This window comes from Trachymyrmex septentrionalis, unplaced genomic scaffold (genome assembly GCF_001594115.1).
Source record: "Trachymyrmex septentrionalis isolate Tsep2-gDNA-1 unplaced genomic scaffold, Tsep1.0 scaffold9, whole genome shotgun sequence".
In the NCBI taxonomy this organism is placed as follows: Eukaryota; Metazoa; Arthropoda; class Insecta; order Hymenoptera; family Formicidae; genus Trachymyrmex; species Trachymyrmex septentrionalis.
This window is the reverse complement of record NW_017306091.1, coordinates 4,323,053-4,336,760: the sequence shown is the minus strand read 5'-3', so window position 1 is coordinate 4,336,760 and position 13,708 is coordinate 4,323,053. Positions and strand designations below refer to the sequence as shown.

At 38.5% G+C, this 13,708-nt stretch overlaps 2 protein-coding genes across 5 annotated transcripts in view; one reads left to right on the top strand and one right to left on the bottom strand.

The window, feature by feature from the left end:
• The window catches only part of LOC108755952 (rho guanine nucleotide exchange factor 10-like), a 19,031-nt gene extending 11,172 nt beyond the window's left edge, over window positions 1-7,859 (top strand). For all 3 annotated transcript variants that reach the window (XM_018499425.1, XM_018499424.1, XM_018499426.1), the window contains 10 exons: window positions 3,215-3,428; window positions 3,504-3,741; window positions 3,848-4,030; window positions 4,122-4,418; window positions 4,486-4,578; window positions 4,650-4,874; window positions 4,952-5,113; window positions 5,238-5,447; window positions 5,579-5,893; window positions 5,988-7,859. In XM_018499425.1, the coding sequence (XP_018354927.1) occupies window positions 3,215-3,428; window positions 3,504-3,741; window positions 3,848-4,030; window positions 4,122-4,418; window positions 4,486-4,578; window positions 4,650-4,874; window positions 4,952-5,113; window positions 5,238-5,447; window positions 5,579-5,893; window positions 5,988-7,859 (3,809 nt within the window). The remainder of the gene's footprint in view (window positions 1-3,214; window positions 3,429-3,503; window positions 3,742-3,847; window positions 4,031-4,121; window positions 4,419-4,485; window positions 4,579-4,649; window positions 4,875-4,951; window positions 5,114-5,237; window positions 5,448-5,578; window positions 5,894-5,987) is intronic.
• Window positions 7,860-9,799: 1,940 nt separating this feature from the next.
• Window positions 9,800-13,708, bottom strand: part of LOC108755927 (thyroid receptor-interacting protein 11-like) — a 24,012-nt gene continuing 20,103 nt past the window's right edge. For both annotated transcript variants that reach the window (XM_018499363.1, XM_018499364.1), the window contains 4 exons: window positions 11,319-11,400; window positions 11,065-11,248; window positions 10,840-10,935; window positions 9,800-10,765 (listed from right to left, as the gene is read on the bottom strand). In XM_018499363.1, coding sequence (XP_018354865.1) covers window positions 10,607-10,765; window positions 10,840-10,935; window positions 11,065-11,248; window positions 11,319-11,400 — 521 coding nt within the window. In that variant the 3' untranslated portion in view covers window positions 9,800-10,606. The remainder of the gene's footprint in view (window positions 10,766-10,839; window positions 10,936-11,064; window positions 11,249-11,318; window positions 11,401-13,708) is intronic.

Below are 13,708 nucleotides of genomic sequence, written 5' to 3'. Positions count from 1 at the left end.
AATATGATAAACGTCGAAAGTCGGTGAAGTTGGGAAGAAAAAAGGCACAGGAAACACTTTATTAAAATTGACATTTTTAGATTACTTGCTCAAGTATCCGTATAACAATGCATTTCTTTTTTTTTTAAACAATAATTCAGATCCAATAACACTTATTGAACTCCTACTATATTTCTAATGCCCATTATGTTTGATGATGTGTCTGAAACTCTGCTTCATTTGATATTCCAAGGAGACAAGGTATGCACAGCCGAGGGAAAATGTGTCTGTAAAGAGAAAATAATTTGTAGTTTAATAACGAGCGAAGGTTGGCCTATGCATAAAGAGGAGATAATCTGTGGCCTAACGATTACGACGGAATTATATATTTGCTGCCACGAGACTTTGTACAAGTACGTCGACGTTGCGCAATACCGAATATCTAGTGCATCGAAGAAACCTTGCCGGCCGTGCGTAGGCGTTGCTCTTTATCGTAAAAGCGCGCTATTGAAATGTCACGCGGATTTTTCGCTTGTTGCTAAAAGCGCGCGCAGTTACTCCATATTCGTAGCCGCCGCGAACGAACTGGTTGAGATAGTGAAAGGAAATTGGGCGAGTGCAAGATATACAAAACGCGTCGAGATGCTTTGGATTATAACAGGCCGCCGATCCTGCGATCTCGCAGAAACTTCGCGTCCGACGTGAAAACGTTAAGCGACCTCCTCCTCGTATCTCTTCATCTTCCTGCCGTTTTAAGCTTTCGCGTTTACGCTTCTCGCGCGGCGCATGTTTGCTCGTGCGGAGAAGAAACGAAAAGAGAAATGATAAGGGCGCGATTTTACGCGAGTAAACTGAGGACTCTCCGCCGTTGTCAGGAACGAGATTACAGCGTTAACTTAACCTAAGAAGAGAGCCGTTGATCTCTTGTCGCCTGTCTGTGAACACCGAGAACGACCGTCGTCGCCGAGGTTCCATTGCCTTAAATATGTATAAGAGTTAAACAATTGTCTCTCGTTATGACATTTAGGTTTAATGCTCTCGCGGAAAGTGGAACGTTCTACGCTTCCCCCCTCCCCCCCCCCCCGCTTCCCTCTGATTTGCCTTTGAATAATGGACGAGCGTACTATTGGCTCTCTGCGTCTTGGTATATTATTCGTACCTTCCGACGAAATGATTCCGCGATCGCGATGTATTGGGTTGGAACAAAAGTTCATGGCGATATAAGCTCCCAAATTCATGCATCAGCTGTAACTCTGTATTAAAAATGTACGGAATTTTAATTTATACAAATATTTTAAGTTTAATATCTCTACTTTCGAAAGGTCACTATGTCTTTAAAATTTCTGCGAGTTTGATAATTTTTATATATACTAGAAAAAATTACGAGCTGGCTAAAATGAAAACGGATACGGAAATGAAGCAGCGCTACGAACTTTTCGTTATAATCCAAATAGTTCTGTAATAGAAATTTTCGAATAAAAACCTAGTAAATTAATTAATTATCTCAAGAGAGTGCGCGCGCGCGCGCGCGATCTACGGAAAGCAGAAACGCGCAACAGTACTATTATGGATAAACACCGCACATCGCGGGTTCAAGTTAACCGGCTACGATGCGGAAATGAGCGGACGGGAGGGAGCGATTCGTCATTCATCTCTCTCTCTCTCTCTCTCTCTCTCTTTCTAACTGCGTGCGCGGGAGCACGCGCGGGCGCGAGCAGGTTGATAGATACGCGCGATAGAGGCTCTCGTTTATCCCGTGGAGCACTGAGCAGCATAATAGTATCAGCCGCGTGTGCACGTCCCTCGGTCGCGCGAAGAAGGAATAGACGTAGAATGAAGGATGCGCGGAGCGTGCGATACTCGATTAACTCGGTACGGCCGTGCGTGAGTAGTCGGTACCGCTGTCGTGAATCACGGCAGGCTCGCAGCTCGCTCGCGTTACCTGCCCGAGCCTGCGCCTGCCTTGCCACCTTCGAGTCTTGGTGCGTACGCATTGCGCGTCGCGCGTCGCGCGGCGAGCACGGCGCTCGACGCGACGTTTACACATCGGATGCACGCAACGTTCGCGCGCGGTGCGTGGGTAGCGCAAGAGCGGAGTGCCGGACCGAGTCGTCGGATGGGACCCGATCTCGTCTCGTATTTCTCTTTTTTTTCCCCCCCATGTGAAAGTATTGGGCAATTGATGCGTAGTAGGCGTATCGGTTTTCGTGCAGCCTGTTGCGTGTGACACACGCGCGATCGCAACCACGGGCGTTGCGCGCGCGTCCTTTGTATAATTTTTCTATAATTACAAAAACTCGTTCGCTCCTTTGGTTTTCTTCCCCGCGCGCAGAGTTCGTTTCAGTGGGACAATGAGACAGTGAGAAATTGACAATGTCGATCACTCGCTGATTATTATTTACCGTCGCGTTCCAGTATCCTCGATTTAGAAAAAGACCTTGCGGCTTCGTAAACTGATTTGATTATGTGTTTTATGATTTTACATTTTTCTTTCCGCGCTTCGTGGTATAGAATATATATATATATATATCCTGCGTATCGGCGTGAACGTGTGTTTGTGAGGCGCGATCGCTTTGTTTTCGCGAGACGTAGTCTGAATAAGATTCACCGAGAGGGGTCCAGCTTCATCTCGGCGCTCGGACCTCGGAGTCTAACGCGCATTTTGTTATCCGCATACGCGAGAAACGTGGGAACGGGACACATCGAGCATGTCGCATTAACACGATTATCGTCGCGACGTTAACGCGTTGGTAACGCGAGCGCGCGACACAGCGGAAGGTCCAATAAAACGGGACGACGCATAGCGAGGTGATGGTGATGATGATGATGATGATGATGATGCTTCCGCGCGAGGAAGCGAGGGGCCCTGACTCGATCTCGCGTTCGCTCGATCGCGCGAGGAACTCGTTATATTCGCACTTGATGATTTTTTTCTTTTTTCCCTTTAATGGCCGGTCGTGCGCGTCGCGATCGTATCTCCGCGAGGATGAAATACGGAAAGAATCGTCTGTTCTATCAATGGTGACGCATAGCGGATATATCTATATAGCTGATCGCGATGACGCGCCAGGACTATTTACTTCCATTCATAGTCATTCAGAGTTATTAATCGGAAATTATTAAATCGGATTCGTTAAAACTCTTCTCTTCTCTCGTTTCTTTGTTTGAATTTGTGAGAAGACGCGAGCGAAGTTGTCCTTTCCTACCTAATCGTAAGTTTGTTGTTCATTTTCAGATGAGCCTCGTTCAAGGTGTAGATCGTGGGATGACGTAGGACCGGGCAAAATGGAAACAGTTAGCGGGAATTCACACACGCATCATTCCTCGTTAGAGACCAGCAGGTCCAACACGTCCACGCAGTCTGCCAGAAGCGAGGATTCCTGGTGCTCGGCCTCGGATCACGATCTCTCCTCCGATGACGAAAGCGAAAAGAGCAATATCAGTATTAAGTAAGTTCAATCTCGTTACATAACACCGACGAAGCTAAAGTCCATAATGAAAACTTTGCCGTTCGCTCCTTGCAGAAGTAACTGTCAATTGAGAAACACGTTGCATAAGGCGCGCACGCTTTGCGACAAGTGGCGGTTTCAGAATATGCCGGTGAACAATGTAGACCTCCTGGAATCTCCGGGGAACCACGGCCGCCTCGCAAGGTGGTTTAGCATCCGCCGGGGTTCCGTACACCATTATGAGGTCGATTCCTCGGACACAGTGTCTCTGACCAGTCCAATCAAAACATCGCAAATGCCACAACTCTGTGAAGTGAGCATATCTTGATAACTTTTCAAACTCGATTAATTGACTTACGCGTCATTTACTCGAATAGTTTGCTTTGAAAGGTTAGTCATCGAATAATCATATTTTGTAGGTCGATGAAGAGAACAGTGCTATGGTACAATTTCAATGCATGCAACAGCGAAGACAAGCTCCGCCTACGCTTCCATCGCCACCTTCGAACTTGTCCCCTCAGCAACTGAAACGTAGACATATTGTGGCCGCGATAGTACACTCCGAAAATAGTTACGTATCTACTTTGCAGAGACTGGTAAACGTATGTATTGAAAAACAATCTGATAGTGTCAACGATGGCAAACAGTGGCCATTTTTCTCAAATAACTCAGTAAAGTAACTTTAATTTTTAGGATTACAAGAAACCATTGGAGGAATCTTCGCCACCTATATTGAGTCAGTCTAAAATCGCGACGTTGTTTCATAGGCTGCCTGAAATTTTACAATGCCATACATTATTTAGAATTGCTTTAGCAGAATGTGTACGATCCTGGGACAAGGATGAAAAGTTAGGAGACGTATTTGTCGGAAGTTTTAGCAAGGCTATCGTTCTTGACATTTATAGTGGTTTTATAAACAATTTTTCTGTAGCGATGGATTTAGCTAAACAAGAGTCGAAAAGAAAAACCGCACTCGCCGACTTTTTTAAGGTAGGTGCTATCTCGAAATAACTTGTATCTTAATGTGTTTGAGTTTTAATTCTAATCGTTTTTATAGGTGAAACAAATCAGTGCTCACGATAGATTATCTTTCTTTGGATTAATGGTCAAACCCGTACAGAGGTTTCCTCAATTTATTTTGTTTTTACAAGTGCGTATATTAATAATGCATATACAAGATAATGTTTAATTTCATTAAAATAATATACATTTTATATTTAGGATTTATTGAAGCATACACCACAAGGACACCATGACAGAATGTCACTGCAATTAGCGTTAACACAGCTCGAGAGTTTGGCAGAAATGCTGAACGAAAGGAAACGAGAAGCGGAACAATTCCAAGCATTTAAAGAAATGTTGCGGCATGTTTCCGGAAAGTTATCACATCGTCCACTCTCTTCAACGTCTCGTTATCTTATTAGAGAGGACAATGTCACACAAATGGTAAAACTTATTTAACAACTACAAGTGTACCGTCGAAACACAACGTGATGTATTTATAAACAAATAATTATTTATAGGAATTTAATCAAAATGGCATGATAACGAAATCTAAGAGAAGAAGGCTGTTGTTACTAAACGATTTAGTAGTGTGCGTTTCCGTAACTCCGAGATCCACGGAGGATTTTTCAGGAAACGAACGACTAACATTAAAATGGACATATCCAGTATCGGATATTGAGGTATATATGGGATAAAAACATTATATTATAACTTGTAATCTTATTCAATATTGAACAATTATTCATGAAAATAAATCGATTGAATGTTTCTTAAAGATACATTAATATCAATGAATCCATTTAGATTCAAGACACCAGCACTTCTCCGACTTTAAGTCGATTACTCACCGCTGGTTTGAATAAGGGCGGCAGTTTAAAATCTGACAAAAGCGGAGAGTGTGGACAAGCAGCCGATGCGGACAATCTCTGTGTAGAGATGAACGATCTTATGCATGATTACGAAGTGATGTCCAGAATAAGTGATTTAGTGGCCCAGTTAAAGGGCAGATACGAGGTAAAGACAAATTGATAAGTTCGCCACTATATACTTTGCACGTTGTAAATATATATAATTTATATATTTGTGTTATTTAAAAATTGTAATTGACTTACGCGAATTAATTAATGTTTTATTTTTCTCTGAAGGGGATGACGCTTCAGACTACCAAGCAAATTCTGCAATCGATACAAATGTCGATACAGCAGAAAGATGAGGATATGGTGTGGGCCGATAGTTGTTGTCTCCAGCTAGTCACAAAACAAGGTCAAATGTACACGTTTCAAACAGAAAACCCATTAGTAAAAAAGGATTGGATAACGGAGCTTAGATTGGCGCAATTAGCTTTGGATCCTAATAACTCTCCCTCGTGGGAAGTACCTGAGCAAGAGCAAAGGCCGTCAACGAAAATGCCACTTTTCGTTAGTTCACAAGCCGTCTACCATTCGCAACATCAGACTGAAGTAAGTTGAGATAAAGAATATGTATGTACACATTACTATTTTATATGCTTATACATAACGTATTTACATGTGTTGCAATATATCTTGCTTACAGGTGCGTTGCGGTTGTTATTATTCTGTTGAAAATTCACGTCCCACGAGACGACGCGGTAGAAGTCAAAATTACTTGTGGATATGTACAGGAGATGGCATATCTAGCCACGTAACGATTTTCGGTCAGTCGACAACAGCTTCAGCGACTTGTTTGAAACGTATAACTACTTTTGATCTGGTTGAAACTAGAGTGAGCGCTGTCGAGTTTGTAAAGGGAGTGTCCAGCGATCTTACCACGCTCGCCAGCGATCTTATATGGATGGGTACGGATTCTCGAAGGATTATAATTTATGCCGCGTCGGAACCCGAGAAAGAAGAAGAGATTGGCAATTATCCTGTCTCGGGACCCGTAATAGAAATCAAATATCATTGCGACAATGTTTTCGTAGCTTTAGGCATGGGCTTGTTACTTTTGTTTAAACGACAAGCCGATGGCGCATGGAGTTTGAAAGATCCTTTCAGCATATCATTGGGTAACGATCCTGTCTCGTGCTTAATGCCAATCAATACGTCAGTTTATGCCGCTTGTGGCAAGAAGGTGTGGGTACTTAACGCTACTTCGGGCGACGTCATCAAGAGCTTCAATGCGCAACATGAACATGTCGGGAATGTGAAACTTATGGCCCATTCCGGAGTCGGTCTTTGGGTCGCTCTGAAAAACTCTAGCACAGTTTGCCTTTATCATACGGAAACATTTAAACATCTGCAGGACATCAATATAGCGTCGAATGTGTTGAGAGTGACGAAAATGAATAATCCTGCAAACTCATGTGCTGGTGGCACCCTCACTGTTAATAATCAAACTACGGTCACGGTCACGGCACTTTTAGCATGTAAGGGTCTTTTATGGGTCGGTACTAATGTAGGCATTAGTCTGACTATTCCACTACCGCGATTGGAAGGCGTACCGATTATCAGCGGTCGTGTCAATATCTCGTATCACGCCCACTTCGGTCCGATCACCTTTTTGCTGGCGATACAGAATACAAAGAATACAGTGTACTCTGCAAAGGAACGAGTTAATGTTGATGACGAAAGTGTACAATTGAGGGCGAAAGATGCCGAGCAGAGATCGCGTGACAGAACGAGTTTAGATTCTTCTATGTGTAGTAATATCGTGAAACTGAAACAACAGTTAACGGGAAGCCCGGTGATGTTGAGGAGAAAGCGAAGCAAGGAATATGATTGCAGAGGCTCGAAAACGCTTCCTAGAGGATTAGGCACTGGCTGTGGATTTCTGTCGAGCTCCTTCTCCAGCTCGCAAAGTTCCGGTGAAAACTGTGACGTTTACGGACTGTATGGTGAATTGATGTACGTGAAAGATTACGAAAATGAAAACAATTCAGGTATAGATCCTATTTACGAGTCGTTGAGAAGAAGCGATCCAGAGCTGGCTGCCATACCAAATAAAGTGAGTACCTTGGATCGTAGATTAAAAATGAAAATCACTAGGCCTAGATCGTTGGATCTTTCCAACTGGTCGGTGGATTCTCACACCAGCTCCTTGTACACGTCTTCCGGATCGGAGGAGAACTTGTCTCTAAAAACTGGAAAATTATCGCGTAATAGTAGCATAGCTAGTCGTAACGGTCCCTACGACCTCTCTACACCTAACAATAGCGTAGTAGAATCGGGATTGGAAGCAACGTCCGCGACTAATCTCAAGGCGAACGGCAAGAAAAATGGCAAAGCGGTTCAGCAAGTAGATCAACCCAAAAGAACGGTGCTAACATTGATGGGTGGACGCGGTTATATCAATTGGAGGCAACTCCACGCGCAATCCAGTGTTGACAAGAATTCAAAATCGACCTACGCGTTTAAAGATCCTAACAGCAACGACGCACATATCGTCTTATGGGAGATGAAATTATGATATACGATCGCGTTTTTAGGTCAGTCGTTATATATGGTGCGAGAAGCGAAACTTTGACGCTGATATGTATGTATAGTATAGTAGACAATAGGACCAAAAGAGTACTGATAATGCTTTAGATAAGATTGTTGACAATTGTAAAGGACTATCGGACACATGGTATAATCTCGATTACGTACGAGTATCCGTGTCTTTTCGGATAGATGTTTCATTAGTATTGATTGTGCTATTTTAAAGCGATGTAAATCAAGCTGGTAGAATCAACAAATGATTCGAGAGTATTCGAATATTGAATGTCCCTCGATTATCAAGATACTTAATAGGGGTTTTTTTTTATGAACAATTTTTCTTTTAGAGAAGAAGAACGCTTTATTAACTAAATATACACTGAAATATATATGGATTGTTGCAGCGCATGACGAGATCAAATAAGTCAAATATTGGATACTCTCGTGCGTCAAAAGTGTTGCTTCTATTGCATATGAAAATAACTAATGTCTTAATAACAATATGTCACTTCTAGATTTGAAATTTTTGGAAATTTATGATCTGTATTTAAAGTATTACTTGAATCTCGCGTTAGTGTTTAATAAAACATGTGATAAGCCTAAAAATTTATGAGAAGGGGCACAAAAACGGACCTTAAATGGAGCTTAAATATAGTTCCACGTTGTGAAACGTTTTACATTTAATATCCGTGACATACGAGAATAATTGCTACACAAATGTTCCGCTCTCTTACGCTATAATAAATGTTCGCACTCAGTTAAAACTAACACATCGTTGTTCGCGCGCGTACGCGTTATAATTAAAATTTAGATGATTAGTCGAGTCTCTCTCTAGACAACGCGTTCATACGCGAAATATTCACCATATGTGCTGCAGAAACGCTGTATTTACATTAGATATTTTAATTTACATTGTTATAAGCGATTACTGCGCTCTTTCATACCGATATATATTATCTACGCAACAATAATTTCGACGAAAATCTATCGAGCGTTATCTGGAAATTATTCGAATTTTATACATTATGTCGATACGTGGTATTATTTTGTTTTTAAAATATACATGTGTATTGACTTTTGTTTTAAACAGTAATCTTTCGGTTGCTTTTGCGTCGAAGAAGATTTAGACGTCTAGATTTAAATATATCAAAGTTTATCACATTTAAAAAAAAACTGTAATTAGCAGTACAATTTACGCCAAATTGTGCGGGCACAACTTTGTAGAAAATAATACCGTTTTGATATTCGACATAAAGTTTATAAAGTTTCATAGTGTGCGTAATATAAGACAAAATGATACATCTGTATCAAAATCAATTTTGCGAAATTATAAACTTTTATTCCGTTACAGGGAATCAATCATGTATTTTTTTTCTCTAGAGTGGAAATGTGAAGAATGAAATTTTTTTATATGTATATGTATATATCTCTGTTTGTGTGTGTGTGTGTGTGTGTGTGTGTGTGGTGCATACGTACATACATATATACATAAAAATTGACTTTTCCCGTCTTTAGTAAAAGTTACATGATCGATACTTCGAAGTTGAGGAAATTGAGGCATTTATTCATAAAGTTCTAAATCTTGCTTAAAAGAGTTGTTTAAAAATTCAAATTTTGGTGAATTATCGACCAATATTTAACGAATAGAGTCTCAAAATTTTTGTTATGTAACAATTTATTGATTTTTATGGAAATTATTGAGATTAAAATACTTTCTGAATCCAGATTATGGTTTGTATAGAGATATATTCTTTATAATGTATATGATAACATCATAATAATGTATTTCAGAAAATGATTATGGTAATTGATTATGGTCGAATGTTTATTAAAATTTTTCTGTTTGGGATAATATATGAAAACTTGTCAGTCAATATGAATGTAATTAAATAAATGGAGGGCACTTATTTATAGATTATGAAACATTAATTATTAATTATTGATGGCTATTGTCTGTTTACTCTTGTGATGATTATTGAGAAATTTATAGCTTCAGTTGTTCAATAAAAAAAAAATATATATATATATGTATATGGCCGGTATTTATAGTTTTTTATATTTGAAACTATCTTAAGATGTCATAAGCCAATCAGGACTGCATTAGCATCTCAAGACATTACTTAAGACGGTCTTAAAATAAGAACAAACTATGTATACCGCTTTACATCCACTTTTTCGTAAAATATTAATGCTGTCCAGTTTTTGTATGATCGAGTCTTCAATGAAGAAATGCCGATCTGTGTACATATCTCTCGTATAAAATATGATAATAATGTATGTGTTACGAAACCCCCCGTTGAATAGATTTATATTTTGTACACTAATTTTGTTTGAATACATAGCCTTATTTTGTATTTATGCCTTTAGTACGCGCGTTAGTTACACAACGAAACTTTACTATGTATTTATTACTTATATATGATGTCACCGTTATAAATAGAGAATCTTGTTACTTTGCTGCGCCGAAAGAGTGCAGCGGTATAGTATACTTTTTGTTCATTGTAACATTTATGGCTACATTAAAGTTATTTCAAATGAAACAAAAATCTTATTTTTCATATATGTATAATATGCATACAAAGATTTACTTAAAAAAATCTTAGGATTGTTTGCAAAGTGATCGAAATGGTTTGCTGTCAGGCGGTAGAAATAACTATTACGGATTGATATAAAATGCAATCGATTATATTATAGTTTCTAATGTTATTTGTACAATGTTTAATATAACGTGTTTAAATATCAACTATCCTTCAATACCTCCTTCAAAATAGATCCTGTATTTCTGGCTGGAATAAAGTCTGGGAATGTTGGAAGAGCAACGTTGGACAATAGTAATGTAGATTGCGCCGATGATGATGATGATGACTGTTGTTTATTATATCCTGGCCGTGATGAAGGCTGCGATTATAGCGCATAATGAGAATTTTTAATAAAGAATCATTGCATTATGCAGAATTATTGATATTACTTACTGAATTTACAATAGGCAAAGCTGGTAACTGAGGCTTTGGCTTAGATTCACTTTCTAGAAACCTCACGAAGGCCGTTGATAAGGATGCTTCTTGATTCTATAAGATATGCAATGTTGGATATCGGTGATGTGATTGTAAGCCGAATTATCGAATTTCGAATACAAGTAGAATTATGATATCGATCGGCTAATAAAATTAATTTAATTAATAAATAAGTCTATGTACTTTTAAAGATGCGTCGCTATTTTTGTTGGCTTGACGATTACTGTGTGCTGTCAGGTTATTCAAGCCAGTCTTATCTTTTTCCGGCTCGGTGAAGTCCAAGACGTTGGCAAAGACTCTGAGAATCGAAGACTTGTCCGACGTGGTCGAAGCCAAATAGCCCAAAAGAAGATTTTTTATGAGAACTCTGCAAGTATTTCAAAAGATACTATCGCATTCATTTCATTAAAGGTGGAATATATTTGGAACATACTCACTTGTCAACTTTTCCCTCATCATGTTCCGTTGCCTCTTTCACCTTTTGGTCAGCAAAATTTAAAGATGCTGTCAATCGTATCACTGGAAATGAATATTACACATATTATCCATCATTATTAATATAATTAATAAAGAAAATAAATGTAATCGAGTTCTTATTAAAAAAAAAAAAAAAAAAAAAAAAAAACTGCAAATTTCTGTTAAAAAAAGAAGATAGAGAAGATTCAGTAAATGCATTCATCCGCAGAAAACTGCCAAATCTTTGGAAGGTGGTTGATGCTTATTTATATGGTATCAATTGCGGAATATTTCTGACTTTTTTTTATGTACACCATGCGCGGTATCCATCGTTGTAAAGTTGGCAAATTGGTAGCTCGGAAAGACACGAGCGTAAGTATAACACAAGTACTGGTTGCTTCGATATCACACCAGTACCTGATGCAATACTCTCGCCTGCGCCTTTAGTTGCTCATGCTGCATTCTTCGTTTATCATGCCGTTCTACGAAACTAAGGTTGCGCGCATGCCACTAGAATTAAAGAAGCGTTTTAGTAAAACGATCCGTACTCCAGAGTCACGTACCAGAGCACGTTCGAACGGAATTTCCGAGAGATAGAAGTAGAAAAAGAGAACAAGAGAGCGACTTACGTACATAACGCTTTATCTTTTGCCACTCCTCAAAATTTACGGATTGTTTAAAAAAAAAAAAAAAAAAGGTGACATGCTGTGAATTTTTTAAGACCGACCAAAAAAGTGACTGATTTTTTTAACTATCAAAATAATCTTTGACCGAATTAAATTCATAATTTTGACGAATCTTGGTAACGAGTGGGAAACCCCACGAGGTAATATGAGCTTTTCGTATTTACACGCTCACAGTTACCGCATGAGATTACCCACGGCTATCGCTACCAAATCATGATTATGTTATTTATTTATATTCAACATTTTAATTTCATTTCTATTTAATATTCTACATTTATATCTAATATTCATTACTTGTATACATATTACAGTATACACCATTATGGAGTATACCTCATTTTATTTATCACACTGTGATGATGTAATCTTGCGTAAAATTAAACAAAGCGTAATACGCATTCTCCTACAATAAGCCATTACTTATTAAGTTTTAATAAGAAATTGACCAATCACAGTTGAATGTGAGATGAATGAAGTCGACTATGATTATTTAATTTCTTATAGCTTAAGTAACGGCTTATTGTACAAAGTCCATAGGATTTTATTATTGAATTATATCTCACCTAAGCTTTTTAGTTTCTTCAATTATTTATGTAGAAATTAATTACAACTCTGATTTATTTGTTTAAAAAATATTGATACTGAGCGAGGAAAACAATTTATAGACAAAAGCAGTGGCATATTATTTCGGGACAATCGTATCGTTACAATACCTATAATTATGATAATTATATCGTTATAATTAATACCTATTGTTATAATTAGTACATAATTAAGATCACTTCGAATCAATCTGACGTCTTGATTCGATGTTTAAAGTTTAAATATATATCGTTAATTACATTTGGCTTACGCATATGTAGAGGAGATTTGAAAAATATTTTGTGTCTTTTATACTATACATTGCTATTTTGCATGCGTTCGACATAACAAATTATATTATTACGTAGAATAATTGCATAGTCTCAAATTATTATAAAATGAAAACAAGACAATATCCTTACTAAATGTACATACATAATAAAAAGGATACAAATTTGTTCTACTACACAGAAATAGATTGCTAATAGGGGAATCTCTATGATATACATACAGCCATTCAATCATATTGTTAATTAGTCATCGTTCTAAGTAATTAGTTGCGATATAACAATAACGAAATAATGAGTCAATCGAACAAAAATAGGCGATGAGGATACTAGCTGAGCTTATCGTCATATATAGAAGAAAGTGCAACGTTAATGTCCTTTTCTTTAAGTTTCCGAACGTTAGAGTCATCAATAGGGGTGGGAGAAATAAGAATTCGTATGTGGTAAAGTGCAGAAACGTAGTACCAGCACCAACGGCAATTGCATGAACCAACCAATACGTGATTTGTGAGTATGCAAAGGCGATGATCCAGTTCGTAGCCAGATACCAGCAAGAATCCTGGGCTACTGTCATAAATCCCAGAATTACCAGCTGATATTTGACTACATTACCGGATTGTGTATGTGTTTGCTTTCGCAGATTAGTCACAGAACGCGAACATACTGATAATTCTACACTGTAGTTGGTTTGTATTCTCGACAATGCACGCTTTATCGTATCTTCTCTTCAACCACATCCTCTTCTCAATCGTGTACATTACATAATAATATATGAATGATGTCCCTTCTGCTGTTACCTAAATCGTTTCTAAATCC